The sequence below is a fragment of the Anomalospiza imberbis genome, chromosome 5, assembly GCF_031753505.1.
Source record: "Anomalospiza imberbis isolate Cuckoo-Finch-1a 21T00152 chromosome 5, ASM3175350v1, whole genome shotgun sequence".
Taxonomy (NCBI): domain Eukaryota; kingdom Metazoa; phylum Chordata; class Aves; order Passeriformes; family Viduidae; genus Anomalospiza; species Anomalospiza imberbis.
In genome coordinates this window covers 21,815,299-21,835,380 of record NC_089685.1, presented here as the reverse complement: position 1 = coordinate 21,835,380, position 20,082 = coordinate 21,815,299, and the positions used below count along the sequence as shown (strand labels likewise).

Genomic DNA, 20,082 nt, shown 5'->3' with positions numbered 1-20,082 from the left:
TGCTAGAAGGTACTCAGTTGACCAAGCTCTCTCAGCAGTGATACTGCATTCAAATTTGCCTGCATGGAGAAGACATGAATTTGGAGTCAGTCCCATAAACTATGATGACAAGTCCTAAATGATGCTGCAGCACAGCTCATCGCCATCTTTATGGCCTGGAAATGATCCCTTCTCTTTGGTGACAAGCTGAGAATTGCTGTGAAAGGTTTTCTCACTCATTTTTTTCCTAACACATGCACACAAAGACCAAGAAGTTGAGATGGGAAGAGCTTTAAAGTTAAGAATTGCAAACTAAACACTGATAGTATAAACTAGAAAAGTCTACCTAGATGTTCCATGGGTCACTGAGATGTTTGGTCATAGGTTCTGAGATAGTACACAACAAGAGAATTGGCATTTATATATGAATGCAAGGCACCATTAAGAAAAACCATAAGAGGTAATCCATGCCAGAAGAAGAGGAGTTTAGGACACAGTGAGAATGTAAATAACTGCATTAAAGAAGACTGAGAAGAGAACAAGGTACAAAACCCAGTATGCAGGAAATGGACAAGTACCAGCATGACCACTCACCCCAACTGTTTATTTTGTGAGGTTGAATGAGGACTTTAGCAAAGTCGAGCCAAAGAAAGATTTGACACACATGCAGTACTGATCCTGGGGATTTTCTATACCTAATCAATTATGCATACTCCTTCCTAGTGAAGTGTCCTGGGTTGACTGTATGATGCTTTTATCCCCAGTTGTCTGTTCTGTTTATGCTGAATAGTAAGTTTTGCACCTTTAAGACTTGTTCCAGGAGTGAAGGGGGGAGAAGAAGCGCGGAGTTTATTTCCAGAAATGGCACTCACTCCTCCACATTCCCTGTCCTGGAATGTGCTGTCTGCGGATGGACAGACAGCGGCACAGAGCTCTCCTTTGCTTTTAGTTAGTTTTAGCTAGCTGGAGTGAAGAAGTTCCCTGGACTGTGGCTTTTCCTTTTCTCTGGACCTGCTCAAACCCGTTCTGGACTGAACCCCAGAAGAGCGCCGGCAGCTCGCACCTGTGTCCCAGCGGGCCCAGCCTGGGCCGTGGCATTTCCAGCACCGGAGGGACTGAGAAGAGACTGAGTGAGCCGAGCTGCAGCCCAGGGGAGGGGACTTTCCGAGTTTGTCCCTCTTTTAGAGCGGAAAGAAGTTTTATTTTTTAATATTGTTTAGGTTTTCTTCCTTAATAAACGGTTTATTCCACTTTTCTCCAAGGAGGCATTTTTTCCTGAACCGGTTGTGGGGAGGGGCCGATTGAATCTGCTTTCTAGAAGAACCCCTTTGGGGGCTCTCTCCCAGATTTGCCCTGAACCAAGACATGAAGGCAAGGAGATACTGAACAAGTGTTACTACAGTTATGATCTAAAGAATATACTTATTCAACTGAACCTGCATCATTGCCCACCAGAGCTGAAGAAAACCCATCTTAACATTTCAGAAATATGTAGCTTTAAGGTGAAACATAAAAAAAGAAACACCCTATGTAAGCAGTTGTAACAATTTTTTAATGTGAGGGTAGAATCACAATTTAAATATAAATTACATATTAATAAAGCCAGATTATTTAATCTATTCTCAATTCTTTTACTTCATTAAAAAAAAAGTTATGAGCAAAAGCAAACCAAATTTTTTCATAAGAAAAAAAATATTTAAAGTTTTACTATCAGCCTTGCCTAACCCATAGATATTTTTCCCATTAAGTCTGTTGTGATTAAGCTAAGTGAGTTTGGATCTAAATTTATATCTCAGCTTTTACAAATATTTCAGATTAATTTCTGTGGAATAAATGAAGAATGACACCTTAATTAGTAATGCTTCCCTTGGCAATTAGGATTCTCCTGGCTTCTTTCAGCAATTAAAGTGGCATTGGCATATCATTAAGATCTTCAAAGATTCCCTGCGCCTCCTCAGAAGCAATTACTGTATGAAGCATTGAAAATCAGGCTCATAGCTATAATCTGTTCTCTAAGGATCTAGCAGCAAGATAAACACTTTTGCTTCTTCCTTCCATAGTAATTTTGCATTAACCCATTATCATTATCCAATCACTCATTAATGTAATTTTAATGTGTCATTTTTCATGAAGTTCAATTTAATTTTTAAAAAGTAACTGATTATAATAAATTGATTTTGCAAAAGTGTGTAATAGTAAAATCATTTAAATGAAGACAGTTATCACATTAGCACTTTTCTCCATGGCAAAATGCTAACATTCATTTAGCACAATGAAATACCAGCATTAAGCACAAAGTAGCATGACAGAAAATACTCACCTGAGACACCTTGGTATAATAATAGTAACAACTTCATAGTGCACTAAAACTGCAGCTTATAACATACATAGGAAATGTTGACCTTAATATATACAAGTGCATGTTCCTTTATGAATGTTAAAATGAGGACAGGTTTATCAGAATTTAGCAAAATAAGATAGTTACACCTACATGAAGGACATTTTTTACCCTCTGACAAAATAAGCAAAAAATATACAACATTGCTTTTGAACGCAGTTGAATTGTTTTTTAATTACGGGCCAAAATTTGACCAATATTTCTGCAGAAATATAAATCCACTAACTTAGTTTTTAAATTTTCTGTTACTTTATCAGTAGTCTCATTCCAAATGTTGGAAGTCCTTGAAATACTTGGGTTTACTCTGTGCTGGGATTTATGAGTTTTATCTTGCAGAAAGGAATACTCACGTGGTTGTCTTCAGGGTCTCAGGGTCTTGGATCTTCAGAGTCAGCAGCTGTCTGTGATTTACTCTTGAAAAGAAAGATTATCTCCTCTTCATAAGTTTTCTTGAAAAGCTCTTATGGTTTCAAAGGAATCATGTTAACTTCCTGCTATAGTTAACTTACAGATCAACCACGCCAGTCTTTTCCAGTAGATGAAGTATTATGAAGTATTATTCAATGAAGTATTCTGAAGTTTGCAGCCAGGATATTTTCATAGCAGTTTGTGATATATCCTTCTTCAGGATTTTTCACTGAGTAAAGAAAATATGCTCTACACATAGATTTGTGTTGCTGAATGTTAGATGACACTCTGGCACACCTGGATGTAAAGTAAGGAGCAGGCATTCCTGGATATGCAATGGTATTTGCTGTGCTGCATACTTCAGGTGCTGATTATGTTTTTTTAAAAACCCCATTTTTTTTCTTCAACAGTCCACTCGTTTGAAATTCAAACAAAGCCTATTTCGTCAGCCACACAACATATCTTCCATAAGTGGTAAAAACCTTGCATTAATACATTTTGCTTCAGCACTACAGAGCCACCTACAGCTACAGTGCTTGTCTTGATCAAACCTGAGATTGTCATGCTAGGTCTAGACGGAACATGGATTGGGAAATGAAACTTTATAATTCACACCTCTTTTGTCTTTGAAGTCAAATAAACTCAGCCGAAACTCTAATACTTCTTTATGCCTTCCTGTCAGAAATTACAATGAAATCAAAAGTATACAGCAAGCAAATTCACGGTCGCATTGTCCATGCACTGAGCCTGAACAGGAGCCAACTAATTCAAAAGTGCTGTGAACCTGTCAGTGACCTCAACAGTTCTGTAGTGCAGGTACTGGCATCATTGTGTCAATGCTTGGGTTTTGTGTTGGGTTTTGGCCAACTATTATGTTTCCATATCTCTGCTACCAAGTCACATGACCTCTTCAATTACAGTAAAAGACATCTCCAATTCACTTTTGCTTCATAAATAAGTTTCATTATGAGACAATTCCCTTTGGAGATATACACTTTTGTTCATTTTTTGTATTCCAGACATATCCAATAGCTTACAAGGTACCCTTTGGAGAAGAGCTCCTCAGTGTGGGTAGATGAGAATGAGCTTCTTTGGACAACGTGGCTACTAGAGGCCAGCTAGACTGAGCAAACATTGTTGCATCCCATTTGCCAACAGCAGGACAGACAAGAAAAACTGCACAAAATATAAACTCAGTGAGAGGGAGTGACTTAGCTTTACTTAGACCCAGCTGAGATGAATACACACAATTCCTGTGATAGGATCATCTTGCAGCAGACTGCTGCATCCCACAGTGCTTCAACATGTAGCAAGATTTCACAAGGCAACAACTGTGACAAACAGGAATCAGGAATATTTCTGCTATTTGGTGAATCAAGAACACATCTTTACTTTGTGGTAATCCTCCCTTTCCTACACATGAGGAAGACTGGCTGAAGATTATCTTTTCACGGAGGAGTTTCAAATGGCAAAAAGCTAGTAAAAAAATCTCCCATTTGTATATGGATTGCTGGTCATCTCAAAAAATCCTGGAAGTCCTGATGTTGGCAGTGGGCAACCTCTCAAAAATTTTTAGAAAGATTTACTGTCTAAATTTATTTGAGACTAATTAGGAGTAATTGTAGTAGAAATGACAAAGATACTAACTACTGTTCTGAGTGCAATACATATAGAGAAAAAGTTTACCTTACTACCTCCAGTGCACCTTTTCTGTTTTTCAATTGCCACTGTCTTAGCACTGATAAACCAATGTGTCAAGGTACCCCACCCTACCTAGCAGCTGTTTTGAGAAAACTCAGAGAATGTTTACATAGCCTAAACACCTAAATTTTTTGGCTGCTATAGTGAGACCAATATGATTAAATGATGAGAAAAGAATTGCAAAATATCTGATGTTATGTAAAGCTTGCAAAATTCAAACAAACTCAACAGCTTCAATCTGACTTCTCCTATGCTTCCTGGTCTTGACATTCACAAATCAAAAAGCATTCTACCAGAGGACAAGGGAGAATTTTGCTCTTTGAGGCAGTAGCTGAAGTCATTGCTCTGCTACCCTTTTGTAAGAAGAAATGCAACGGCAGCAAACAGAAAGCTAGATGGTGCTACTATGCTGACTTTATGCTTACAACCAGATATGCAGCATACAAACTTGGAAAAATGAATCAAATACTATAAAGGGATCCAGAAGAGTTTACATATGCAGATGAAGAAATGCTGTAATTAGGTAAGTATTTGAGTATTTTAATATTTGATTCAGGAAATTATGCTATGTTGATAAGAAATGAAAAAGCGAAATAAATCTCTCAGATAATCCACTCTTGCTTTTGAAAGAGAAAAACATTAAGGAGAAACATATTTTCAGTAACTATTAAAAAGTAATATACAAAGTTTTATCTCATAGAACATAGTACTGACTGAAGTCTATGCTTCATATTACCATATAATAGCAAGCATTAGTAAGGATTTTCTAGGATGTTGGAAACATCTTAAGTATTATTAGGTTTCTAACACTTTCCTTCACTTTGAAGCAATACTACACATATTCATTTAAGTAAAATTAAACTTGAAGTTTTAAATTAGCAAAAATTTATTTCTATTTCATCTTTTTACTGTTTGTAAAACAATTTTTTTAGTTATTCTCACATATTTGTATGTTTTGGCTGAGAGACTAAGGACTGACACATTTCAAATTATGAAGGCTTATCTGTGACAGGGATCTTGCAGCACTTGCTAAGAGAAATGTGATTGTATTCCTGACATCTTACTTTATCTGTACAAGTAACCCAGAGTTGCAATAGAGTAATTTCAGTGTATTCACCTTGCATGTTTTTCTGAAATAATGGAAGTGGGAGCAGATCTCATCTTCAGATCAAATCCAGATTACACATCTTTAAGTTGTAAAGGTAATTCTGTTTCTCTTCCTGCTCTTCTTTGCCAGGTGACCATGGACAAACATCCCGTAAGAGCTGGCACCACCCTCCTTCTGGCCAACTTCTGTGCCCCAGTGGCTTTTCTCAGCTTGAGTTATGAGTTCAGTAGCAGCAATGACTGCAGTTTGTCCAGGTGACAGGCACACACAACAACCCTATCACTGAGAAGCCAGCAGGCCCCAGTGCTATCCTCAGCTTTGTCACCAAATTGTCTGTGACCTGGGGTGATCTCTGTTTATTCCTATGTTTCATTCCACTCAGCTGCAAACCAGATTATACTCATCTTCCTCTCCAAGGATGTGTGATAAGTGTCATATAAAAGAGAGGAAAAAAATACTTATCCTCTAATTCTGCATCTTAGAAGACTGCTAATCAGAGCATTTGTCTAACAGATTTCCTTTAGTTCTGAAACTGCAGCAGCAGGAGGAGAGATGTGATTCTTCAGTCACATTCAGGAACCAGTACCCTATTTACTGCTCATAAATGCTCTCCTAAGAACATCTCGGCCAATTTCAAGTGTGAAAGAGAAAAACATCTAAAATGTTAGCAGATTAATGGTGATCTTCATATTCTCAAAATACAATTATAAACAAAAAACACAAAGCAAAACCCAAAACATCAACAAGTTGTGGGAGAAAAATAATTTCACACAGATTCCTTACTATTACGGAGACTACGATTTTGAAGAAGTCACCAAAATACTTTCTTTATAGATGAGAGACAGAGAGAAAATTCTATGTGCTTGTAGAATATTTATTCTAAATGCAAAGGTTTAAGAAATTAAAGGTATCTCATTTCCATATGGAGCACATCATAGCAGAAAGCAGAACAGAACATGAAAGAATGAATTTTGCCCTTCAAATCTTGGAAAATACTCAGGGCAAGAGCAAGACAGAAATGTTTTACTTTGGAAGTCAAACCCAAATACTACCACTTAGTAATATTGTCTTGTTCAGGCTGTTTAATTAGTAAGAATTTCATTTTACTTTTTTTTTTTTTTTTTTTTGTAAGACCACTGAGCACTACTAATCCTTTTAAAGCAAGCTTTTAAAAATCATCTCAGTATTCTTTTTATATTTCTAGATTGTAAGCAATAGAATAATACCATTTAGTAACCACTAGGCTATGCTAAGATACAACTCAATCTACTTTTTAAAAGAAAGCATGATTTAAATGCACGCAGATGTGCAAAGGCACATCAGAAAAGGCACACAGAAAATGCAAAGGCCCATGCATTAGAAAAGATATTTAGAGTAACCCACATATCTTGAGTCAATTAACCTGTCCTGCTGGGGTTTTCAACCCTAATATAAATAGGAATTAAGGAGATCCAACTGAGCCTTCCTGAAGCAAACAGTACCTCCCTAATGCTGCTATTGTAACTCAACAGAAATAAACAGGCTTTTAGCATTTTATAGAGGAAGCTTTTAGCTCAAATTTTACTTTTTTCCTCTGATGATTTGTTTTAGATTCAAGATTGCAACAGAAAAAAAAATTAGAAATGTTAAAAAGTCTTTCATATGGATGTTTGCTTTACTAAGTAAAAGAGATTTTAAAAGTATCTAGTACGTGCTCATAATTATAGATAAGGGAAAGGTTATCAAATACTGTGAGAAAGCAAATACAATACAAATTATGAGAAAGGAGTCTGAAATATCATGAATTGTCAATAACTGGAACTGTTTGACAAATCCCCATTAATGAGTGATATTTACCTTGTCACTACTCAGACTAGCTGTGAAGGCTTTGCCTTCTAACGTATTGATGGGATTCAGATTCAAAAGGATGATTATATATCAGTCAAGTTGATTCCCACTTTGAGAGCCTCTCATGCAAATATAAAAATTTAAAATAAGTAATAAGATTATGTTCACTGTAAGATGTATAATAGTGTCCCATTTTTAAAGCATGTAACAAAAAACATTGAAAAAATATGAACTGTTTCCTTGATGGGTTTTTTTTAATAAGTCATATTAGTGGAGTAACACTAGAATAACGGTATGAATGTGTCAACATAAAAATAAACCTCTTTTTTGGAGAAGTACAAATGAACTGCAATTGAGATTCACAGCACTGTTGAGTCATAAAGATTTTTATTTCTTGCTCTTAGAAAGACTACAATTCATAATTAAAATCCCAACTTTATAATCTGTCTTAAAATATAATTTTTGGTTATGACTGTGGAAATCAAAGCGAGAACATGATTTCAAGGTGCTGCAGTCCAGAATGCTACTTGTGACTTTAGTACAAGACAGTATAATTTGTAGAATTGAATATTCTTGAAGCATAAATGCAAGACAAATTTTGAAGTCTTCCAGCAGATCCCTTGTGTTCGTAAGTAAAGTCTGTCTTAATAAGGAGAAAATTTTCTCAAGAGATAAAATTGAAAACCAGCATTCGGTTTGGCCTGTGGGTTTTGCCAACCCTGCAGTACCTGAAATATTTGGGCACAGTTCCCATATCTAAAAAAACTGTCTCTTACTGTAATTATCTCAGATAGAGTATTAATCTACTAAACCCCATCCTTTTGCAATTGGCTGTGGGATAAAATTTGAATTCAACTCTGAATAAATTTTGAGACTCTCATGTGAAAAACATTATGTAATGCCATCAGATTGCCTTCTTTTCCTATGAGAGACAACAAATCTTGTATGTTAGTTTGTTAACTCTGACATACAGAAAATGTAAGCTGTCTGGTTCAAACATTGGTTAAGGATAAAGCATGAGATACCTCTGAAAAATACAGTGAAGAATTGGAAGTTAGCTGGGTTGAACACTCTAACTACTAGAAGTCTGTTATAAAGGTTGTAAAATTCAACTTGCTGACATGATGAAATTCCAGGAGAAAGGATGTACACATTCTGTCATCCTTTTATTATCTGTTCCTTTTGTATTCCATGTACTCCTTCTGTACTCTATGACCTTATACTTAAATAGATGACAACATTCTAACAATAAAATAAAATAAAACAAAACAAAATAAAATAAACATAGATGAAAATCTCCCTTCCTTTTCACTATTCAGGATAGCAGCAGCTGCCTTTGAGCTCTCCAGCGCTTGATTTTATCCTATGACCTCTGTCATTATGTTTTATGCAAACCCTGCTTTACAGAGAGACTCGAATTTCCACATTGCAGGTTTTCCAGGGAATTGCAGAGCTGGCACTGTCATAACCCTGCTCAGCAGAGCACAGCCTTTGGCTGAGCAAAGTGACAATGCCTCCACTCCCGCAGCTCCTCCAGAGTGTGGGAACCTTTTCTACCAGATGCTTCCCTGAATTCACCTACGTACATGTATGATCCTGGGAGGTGGTACTATTTTCCCTTGATAATAGGACAATTGAAATACTAAAAATTTTAGGCTTCAGATATTAATGTTTAGGATATTTAGACATGAACAGCACAATTAATATTTAAAGCCTCATTTCCACTGACTTCAGCTAATAGCTGAAGGTGTGTGCACCTCTATGAAGTCAGATTCCAGTTTATCAAACTGGACACAGGAAAAAAATAACATACTATAACAGTTACTATAGGTGGAAACATTTCAGTCTCTTACAAGGAAGTCCTGTGCAGCACAAATGTGGATAAAAGTCAGTTTCTTTCAAGCAACCCTCAACTATTTTAACTGTGAATTATTGCTTTGCCTTTCTGATGATACTGCCCATCATCCATCACATGTTTCCAGTCTCTTCACAAATGCAGATTTCCCTGATAACACAGCATCAGTTCAAAACCAGAGCAGCTTTAATATGTGTATTGAAGCAGGTGGGAACCCCTCTTGAAAGAACAGCAAATGATCACTTAATACTTATACTAACCCAGGAAGTCAAGAGAAGGCTGCAGAGAGTGCCTGGATGATGGCTTCTCATAATATTAATAGCTCCTGACTGTACACACTAACAATTCTGCTTGCAGGTTTTCTTTTCCCTCCAAATAAATAACCTTTTCCTTCCTCGCTGCAACTCCCATGTTTCCTACAGTACCTCTTCAATGGTTATTAAAGGAATTCTAAAGTTTTTATTTCATTTCACATATATTAATGGTGGAGAAGTCCACACATCCGTTGATGCCCTAACTTTCCTTAACAAGTGTCTAGGTAATAACCATTATAGCTAATAGCTATAAAGAAAAGGAAATGATGACTGACCTAGAGCATTTTTGGTGGGAAGAACTACAGTATCTGCCTGAAGAATAGTCACAGCAATGAACCTGAAGTAAAATGTAGAAGTAAATCACAGTGCCAGGAGATGAGTATTCAAAATCAATCTGAGGAAGCAACCATCAGCAGCAGACAAAAGGGATAATGGTTGAACTAAATTATTGACAACAATATTTGATTGGGTTCTTTAATGGTCAGACAAGACTACTGATACAAACCAGTATGGAAAACTGAATTGGGGAGGTTAGGAAGACCCTCTGAAGACCCTAGAAGAACAGCTCCTTGCCAAGACAGCCTCTGGGGAAACACAGGAGCATGATGAGAGGAAACATTGGAGCTTTCTCCTTGTTGTTGGATCCAGTTGCACGTTATACTCTAATTGGGGTTGCAGACAGCATGACCCCAACAATATCAGTGGCCTGATCAAAAATGGGAACTTCTAGTCACTGCTTGGGATAAGTGCATGGCAGCACAACACCCCTGATGTGTTTAGGGTGGGAGTTTGCAATTGAACCAAGTCATGTGAAGATGAATCTGCTGGATATCATTCTTTGCTAATGTGCTGCAAGTCAGCCTGCCTCCATGGCTGCCTTTAAACAAGCCTGCTGAAGAGGTAGGGCAGCAAGCACCGTGCCTCCCTGTGCCCTGCACTACTGCAGCAGCTGAATACCGTCCAGCAGCAGGAAACTGAATCCACACTAGTGAGCTGGATCTAGATGTGCCACCATCACTAAACCATTTCACAGCTGTTTGGTGAGTGCAAATGAATGGGGCAGAAGGTGGGACTCACAGGAGAGCATCATGCTTTAGTACAAACACTTATCTCTGCTCTTTATTCCAACTTATTTATGTCACCTGAGTCTTCCTGCTTTCTCCTGCTACATTATCCCATTTCCCTTTTGTATTTGCTGCTGGGATTTGAAGTTTTCTCATCTCAGTTCCAGTCTCCAAGCACAGTAGCTCCAGTCCCTCGTTGACTCCATGATTGGTTTCCCTCCCTTTCCTCACAGTTCCTGGTCACCAGCCACAGGTCTCCATGCATCAAGTCCCATTGTTACAGTCCTAATCATTTGTGTCTAAGTTTCACAAAACCAAAATGAGGGATAAGATTGATACCTGGGAAATTTGAGCCCAACTGATTAACACTTTGACAAAACTTAAGCCAGTTTGGTTGGTTTTTTTTAAGAAAGTATCATACACAGGAAATTTTGGCAATTACTGCCTGTGTACAATGGACAGAATACAAACAGGAGGAAACTAAAAAGAAATCTATATAGCATGGACAATACATTGATTCTTTTTGATTGCTTTATAACAAAAGATACAAACTTGCTTACTATCAGCAACATTACCTGCTTTTGCAGGTGGGCTGAGGAATATTGGTGGCAGTTGATTAAAGGAGCTGTTTTTAAGAATAATCTATTCCACATAGTTTCGGTGTCAGACAGAAAAACATCCCTTAACTAGCATTCATATATAAATTTTTTTCAAGAGAAAGACCATACAGCAGACAAAGAAAGGAAGGGAAGACTATGTGGCAAATACTACTCTATTCAGGTATATAATTAATCCTATTTTAACAGAAAAATAAGTTTCTCCTAAATATTTTTAATCAAAGTGCCATAAATTCTAACACTCAAAACCAGTATCTAAATGAGACGGTACTCTTAATTCTGCATTTCAGACGTATCTTGTCATCTGTCTTTACACATCACTGAACATCTGAAATGAATGTTATTCCTGACTAGTCCAGACTTTTTGTATAAAATGATAATATAACACAATACCATAGTATAGGAAATGTTTTAGACGTTTATAATGTTTTACAAACTTTATGATTTCAGATACTTTGTTAAATACTTTTTAGATACTTTGTTAAAACACAGGCACAGTGAGACAAAATAATAAAATAGAGACAGCCAGGAAATAGACACTTACCCACAGTGTTTCATGTGAGGTGGTTTATCCATTCTCACTGCCAGTTTAATTTTCAGGTCACTGTCCTGGCTGTTTTTGGGAACTATCATTTTATGCAGATCAGGAGACTTCGGGCTATTGGACGTTGGATATAACACAACCTGCAAGTCATGAAAAGAAAAATCAACTTCAGCAAGTTGATTAAAAAAAACGCTTGTAGTCTTTAATGGAAACATCTAAGCAGTGGAGATTCTTGTTGCATCTCCTCCAATACAAAAGATGACTAAAATAGATTTCCTAAATCTAATAAACAAACTGACTCAGTCTCATTGTAACAGACCAATTTCAAAAATTAACTCCTTCCTTCTTTTACAAATGGGAATTTTCATATTATAAGTTAATAAAATTTCCTCCTGTTAATACATTTTGAATTCACTTTTTTTTTTTTTTAAGGAACAGTTGGCATTTCAAAAGGGTCATGTACAACTAAATAGGAGCCTAAACTTTTACATTATTCAGTGCTCTGCTGGAAACATCCTTTTGAAGCCATTTGCTGTAGCGTTATGCAACAGATCAGTCCTCAGTAGTGGCATTGCTTGAGAGAAGATAACCGAAGTGTATGTCTTGTTGCTGTCTCCAATTTTTCATCAATAGCATTGATAAAAGTCAATTTTAGTAAAAAACCACAGAAATTGTAGATGAATTCCAAAGCACCTTTGCTGCAAATGGAATATTATAGATGTAAGATACTATGTTCAATTCACATGTGACATTACACAAACCTTTTGTGTAATCCACAGTAATAGACATAAAAACCCCCAAACCATTGAATTTTAAATATTTAATTTTTAAAGCATTTAGATAAATTTCTTGAAACTTTTATTAACAACCAATTTTAGATTAGTGTAAGTCACAAGCTGTTAAATATTTATTTGCCATCAAAAAAATGTATCCATTTATAGCCAGTACAATTAAAAATTACTTCTTCATCAAATCCTTACCCAAAGTGACATGTTCAGCAGTTAAATGCTGCTGAGAAATAATTTCTTTCATTCTTATTATAAGCACTACTTTTGAATTTGGACTCTGAAGTATTCTAAAGTATCAGAATTTAGACTTTAAAGTATTCTAAAGATACTACTTGGGATACTTTCATAACATTCAGTGAGTTCTGAATTACAACTACCATGAATTACCATTATCATTTCAGAAGTATCAACAGTCTAAAAAGCATCATTCTTCACATCCTTCATTTCTTGAAAAATAAAATGAATCATTACATTAACCATCAAGTTAATTTCCTACACATAGTAGTACTTGGGTCATATATATAAAACACAATATACTGTCCTCTGTGTTACTGTGAAGGTTAAGTTAAGGATTTGAGCAAAACTGTCCAAGCAAGTATAAATCTAACAGATGTTATTAAGCCAAAACTATTGCAACAGTGTGATTCAGATCTAATCATCTGAAAGATGGTGTAAGTGGAAGGCCTTCAGTTTCTCATCTCAATATTTTGCAGAAGCACATTCTGTTAATATCAGGAGCTCCAGACAAGCAGAGAAATATGATGCATCACTCCTAATCAAATATGCAACCTTTGTAAAACCAGTGGAAGAATTAACCTGTCAGATCTATTGAGTACATTCAGTACCTTTTAAAGTGATAGCAGAAGAATCAGTACATTCTGATTTCAGAAAACCAGGTTACTTTTTTTTTCTTTTTCTAAATGCACAGAAACCACTACTTAGAGCTTATTCCTTCTTTTTGGTTTTCAATCTGAGTAAAAGGCATTCCTTAAATAACATTTAAAAACATTATGATCATGGCAACCTTTGTGTTCTGATGTATCAAAAGGGAAATTATTTTTAGTTTATTTATCCCTTTAACTGCAAGATTATATAAGCAGAATTATTATACATTCCTTGCATTTAATCACTAGGCAGTCACATAGGACTGTAGGTGATGCTAAGAATTTTTTCTTTTCTATAGTCTGCAGTTCCTGTTGTCCTGTAACAGCTTATTACAGCTCATGCATCTCAAATGACATCTTTCTCCTGTCAACTTCCTGAGTTTTTAGAATGCTGATGAAAATAAAAGTAGACAAGATAGAATTAATTTGTATCTGTGGTAGTGACGATTCCTTTTCTGAGTTTTAAAAGGAGTATTACAGAGCCTCAATTTCAAAGCTCTCACAAAGAATAAGTATCTGTCAGACTATATGAGCATGCACTGTGCTGGGTTTGTATTACATTTTGTCATGCCTTCCAGCATTAAACAATAAGAGCTTGAAAGAACTTTGCAATCAAACTTTTTGTTATACAAAAACACACACAAAGCATCTGACAAGCATTAATTATCTTCACAATAACCTTCATACCAATATTGCCCTTAAGGGCATTGATAGCTACTGTGTACCACAGCATCAGGTGGCACAAGCTGCAAACTCCCACGAAATCTCTGAAACCAAAACACTTGGCAACTTCTCCTTGATAAGAAAAGTAAAAAACTGCTGAAATTTCTATTAAAAGCATTCTCTTCACTATGGAACACTGCAGTATGAGGTCATTGCCATTGTCCATGGACAAACTTCCTAAGGTTATTCTGTCTCAGATTTCCTTAAGGATTTAAATCTTCTGGTTGTTTCATAATCTACTTTAAAAAATGAAATGCTATCAACTCAAATGTCTTCTCTGGCAGATATAAGAGTAACCTAGAGGATACCCTCACTGTGTCTAAAACTTTTATAAATTTAATAGAATTCCTACTGAATAATATATTTCTGTACTACATCATGTATTTCTGAAATTAATTTTATGTTATTTTTATTTATTTTATTGTTCATATACCTGTGGATATCACCAAGGTAGTTTATTCAGCAGCAGCACAGAGCATTATGAGTTTTTAGTATAGGAAAGTGTTTACTATAATTATACAACAGGTAATCAACATTAAAAAGTATAATGAACTATTAATGACTACAAAGCTACACAGCAAACATAGCTGCTGTGCATTGCATTGCTTCAACTCATTTAAGGCAAATTAATAGTATCAGAACAGCGTGGGTTGAGAAAATTCAGTAAATTTAATCATCTTATAATCATTAAAAAATACTTGACCACGTGTTCCAATTATATCTAGCATTACATTTTCTCAGGCCACACTGTAACTGAAAAAGTGTCAGGTTCACTTTATGCCTCTACTCATCTGGATGAAAAATAAACACAGAAATCTTAAATATTGTAGAGCACCACTTGTAGGTATTTGTGCAAAGTGATGTTCTCAAAATATTGTTTCTTAGATGTGAATGACTGAAAAATGTTTCTCTCTTGACCTTAAAAGTTGACAGGTATAAGGCATTGAAGCTAGTATCACTTGACAACTAAACTAACCACCATTTTTGTGATTCCATTATTTATTTAGGTCCCTAGCTGGATCACAATAAAAGAACTTAATTTAAGTACACCTGAGCCAAACAGTCAATCCAGACAAGCAAGTATTAATTCTATTTTTGGCCCATTGATCATATCTTTTTTTAAAGGTATGAAAGAAAGGCTGAGTTGTCCAAAGTACTCTAAAAGCTTGAACAAATAAAACTGAGGGCATTCTTGCTTTCTCAGAGAAGATAACTGAGCAAAAGATTCAGAGTCAAAAGCACTGTGTTGAAGTATCTCCTACTGGTACTCCCACGTTGAGATAAAGCTCTCATGCTAACCTTTCCTGGCTGCAGTTGTCCTGTTGTCAAAAAAATACGCAGCCTTCAAAAGGGACTCATGAAAGCAAGAGGCAAACAGGCTAGCAAGTTGTAAGCACCTTGAGAAAAATCAAGAGTCAAGATATTCTCTATATTTTCCCCCAGCTGACACTTGCGGCTGAGTGTCAGCCAACTTGTGTCCTCACGTTCTGGAGGCTCCCCAGTTCCCTACGTCCACCAAACCCCATGATATTCAAGAGTTGAACCCAAGTGATGGAGTTACCCACACTTCTGACCCAAGCGTTTGAGATGAGAAAGATTTTTCAAGTTGGGATGATCTAAGACACATTTTGAGATCTCTGAGCTGACTATGCTGAGTTTTGGCTCACTGTCACAAGCAAAAGAGATGAAAGTGAAGAAGATCTGCATCTTAATGCCCTGGCTGAAGAGGCAGGTAATGTTTACCACGCTATAACAGAAAATTGTTATCTTGCCTTCAGTACAGACAGAACTGTAAAAAAAAGGAAGATACAGCCTAGCCACAGTCTCCTCTTCATAATGCAGCCTGGGTCATCTTCAGAAAGCAAACCAAACCTCAGCCTAGCCCCATCCCCAGGGATGCTACTGATGCATGGGGCTGCCCTGGTGTCTCCCAGTCCTGTCCTGTGCCCTGATACCCCAGGGAGTTGCTCTTGCTTCTGGTATCCAGCTTCCTATCCTTTCTTCAAAGTCTATAGTCTCCAACAGGAAAGCTAGAAAATTTTCTGAGACAAAAGTTCTCATGCCTGATGTGCTCTTTCAGAATACAAATGGTGCTACAAATGCTGGTTTTTTGCTGCTGACCAAAAGAGCATTTCCTTTCTTTATCTTATTCCATACATAGAATGAAAAATTTTAACCTTTCAGGTCTGGATAAGTTGAAACAGTTGAGAACTGAATATACATCACGTGGCTTTAATCATAAGCAGCTTTGTGATATCTGTTTAGCATAAACAACGCACTCCTAGTCATGCAACAAATTCCACAATGAACTAGAGAAACCAAGCTCTCTAACTCTCATGCTCTATTTCTACCTCACTTTGTGATTATTTAAAGCTATGATAAACAGTGCCTGACACATAAGATCCCACAATCAGTCAACTGCATTTGTTGATACCTTTCATCATGCAACAGGACTAATTAATACAATAAAAGCATTTTCTTTCATGTTTTAAAATGCAGCAATTTGAAAAGATGCCAGCGCAAACAGAGAGGATAGGCAAAATTTAAGTTATGGAGCAAGTACCCATTATTATTGGGCACATGCAAATCAATTCTGCTGGTCATCCTCGGAACAAATATCATAGAAAAATCTCCCTAGTTAAATATGCTGTTTTACTGATTTGAAAGTAGTTGTAGAACAAAAATTATTGAAGCTGGTTTGGAATATGAAATAGATGACTAGAGAAACCCTTTAATGTTATGTTGTTAGTAGGCCCAGCCTCACTTATGGGACATCTGGTTTTGAAAGAAATGTCTACTGACTCTTCTCAAGATACCTTCTGCCCTAACTTGGAAGTTTGGAGCTGTTCTGTGTTGTCAGCCCCTTTTCCAAAAAACTGGCTAATGTCAGAAAGCCAGAAGCTGCTGTCACTGTGACAAGTTCTGCTGAATGCCCTAGCAGCAGCCTGCCAACCACAGCACTGCACTCACTTTCCCTGAGCATTAAGTCATGACACCCTGCTGCCAGGAGGATGAAGAAAAAGAAGATAAAGAAGAGACTCAAAACTGGAGGTAGAAAAGGGAAAAGGAGATGTCTCTCTTGAGAGTAATTCCCTTAGAAAAGTTATCACCTTCAGAACCCCTAAAGAATGGGTTAAAAAGAGGTCGATCACTGAGGGAGTTTATGAGTTTTCTATGCAAGCTCCATCATCTCACCTACTGAGTGATCTCTTGCTTTTTGGCTATGATTGCATTACAGCTGAAAAACCACAACAAGGCTTTGGGTAATAGGTGGTTAAAAAGAAACAAAAAAAAAAAGAGAGACACTGAATAGGCACACGGAGAGAGAGCTATCTAGAATACTGCTGATGAAAAAGAACTGGGAAGACTTCACAATTTATACAATCAACCTCTGTTGAAGGTGCTGGCTGAACACTAACAGGCCTTAGCAATTGATGAAAGTAGCAATTGATGAAAGTAGTCTTTGAGTCCTTCCCAAAGAGCCTCTACCCCACATCTAAGAGAGACATCAAGGTCTGAATACAAAGTATCTCAAGCATTTTCAATGAGAGGCACTCTCAAAGAAGCTACTGAGAACCTCCCTGTTAGAGTGGAAACAATAACACTCAGACACCACAGAGTGCTGAGAGCAGAATGCTTGGGGGGCAAGAGACAAGGGGGGAGTGGAAGAAATCTCTTATAATTTTCCAAACTTAAAAAAGAAAGACAGAAGAACTCAGGCCTGAGAAACCTCAGTAATTTCAAAGTGCGATGGAGGAACACAATCCCTAGGATGGCAGGCTTGAAATTAGCAGTCACAGAATGAGACTGTCTCTGCTCAGGGGCTCTTTGAATGTGGCACAGAAGATAAACAACATGCCCAGGGCAGTCGACATTCTGAAACCCATCAATCCTGTGAGTATAGGTACCTACCCAGTACTGCTATTTTATAATTTTAAATCAAACAGAGAGTAACAACATTAAAGGAAAAAAAAAAAAGCATAGCTGCATAGCTAATTATTGCTGGTTGCAGCTGACTGTGACAAGCAGGCTCTTTTAATTGAATAGTCAGAGCAACAAGGCTGAAATATTCTTATATTCAAAAAGTATCAGTGATCAAACACCACCTGCTGCTCTCCCATTGTATCCACATGTGTGCTAAGCACGCACAAGGGCTGTCACTTTGAATTACTTACTAGGTCGGAATATCTTTATACACAAAGTACTGAACAAGTAAAAGTGGTGTAAGATCCCTGTGTTTCAGAAACCACCAGGCTTATTTTTTCACAAGTAGTTACACCAAACTCTGAAGGCTTCTTTACACCTTCTCAGCTGTTGCATGTACAAATGCAAACATCAATTCTGCCTTCTGTATGCACATACAAAAATTATTCAAGTGGCTAGATCAGTATCAGTCACATAAAATCTGTACCACAAATTTCAAAGATATTTGACTAAAGTAAGTTCTTAACATTTCCTCATTAGAATAAGTTTAGCTTCAAAGATGCAGCCTGCTTCCCTTTCTAGATGTCAAAGTCAGGGGTTCAATTCTACTGTATGTAGAGGTCTGCACAAACAGACAAAGACCACTCCAAAAGCTCATGTTCTGCAGAGCCCAAATCCAAGTAACATCCTTTCCCCTTTTGTGCAGCACAGATCTTCGTTTTTAATATCAGTGAAAAACTGAATTTATATAACTGTTCTTCAGTTTGTGTAGAACAGAATAAAGGTTAAGATTTATTTTTCTTTGAAAGCGGTCAGCAGGAAGCCAGAAGAATGGAGGAAGACAGTCATATCAGACAAGGGACATAGGAAGTATTACTTCCTTTCAGTTAACCACATCTTAAATGCTTTGAAGGGGAAAGATGTTAAGTACAGACATCAACCCTTCTATCACTTGGTGCTGACCTAGTGGCTTCTACAGCAGAAGTTCTGAGACCCCAGCCCATGTTTTCAAACATGAAGTATAAAAAGCTGCAAGTATGATCTGTGCTCCACTGCAAGCACTGGCCTGCATCCCTTCTGCTCCCCAGTGAGCTAATTACTTCTAGAAATAAGCAGTGTCTTCTCTGCAAATGAGGGGCCTGCTGATATCAGGGTCTACATTTTTAGCTCCTAAGTTAGAGAAATCACCATCCACTGATGGGTTCAATGGAAACACCTTCTCCTCTACAGTACTGGGGACACCTTTGCTGGCTCATATTTCATACCTTAGATCTCTTTTCCTAAAAAACTGACCCCTTGGTGGCAGAATAAACCTTTTGATATGTGATGAAAGTTCAAAATTCAAATCATGTAACTTGATGCTGCCTTCTATTTCTAATTATAGATTAAACACAATAAAACCTTCAGGACAACTGCAAGGTATTGGAAATGCAAACTTCAGTAATGTAGAAAAGTGGTGTCAGGTCAAGACACACACATTTAAGAAAGTACTTGACAGATGAAAATTATTGTCCACAGTAAGCCTACCTCAGAAGGGGTAGGTTTGAGTTGAATTATTAAGTACAGGAAAAATGCCAGTAGGAAGTATCTTCAGACCTTTTCCAAGGATAAGAAACCTAGCTGGATCAGATGGACTCCTGCAAGTCACTGCATTGTAATGACCATGCATAAAGTTGCCAGACTTTATAAAAATTAATCTTATCCAGTGGGATCCCACATATTTTCAAATGCTACTTGAATTTGAATCTCTCAGACCTGAAAACAAAGACATCACCATCAAAAGAAGAGCTTGTAAGCTAAAATGTGTAGCACAAGAGTACATAGAACTGCAAATTATTTTGTAAAAATTCTGTCAAATCTTCTCCCAATTTCCTCTGAAGCTAGCAACCACCACTCACAAATACTCTGGTTAAATCAGAGAAGTAAGTTATAAGATTTCTTTTTCTCC

General features: G+C 36.9%; 1 protein-coding gene across 12 annotated transcripts in view; it reads right to left on the bottom strand.

The window, feature by feature from the left end:
• Positions 1–20,082, bottom strand: part of CADPS2 (calcium dependent secretion activator 2) — a 284,902-nt gene that overhangs the window by 125,677 nt on the left and 139,143 nt on the right. For all 12 annotated transcript variants that reach the window (XM_068189862.1, XM_068189864.1, XM_068189853.1 and 9 more), the window contains exon 8: positions 11,816–11,955. In XM_068189862.1, coding sequence (XP_068045963.1) covers positions 11,816–11,955 — 140 coding nt within the window. The remainder of the gene's footprint in view (positions 1–11,815; positions 11,956–20,082) is intronic.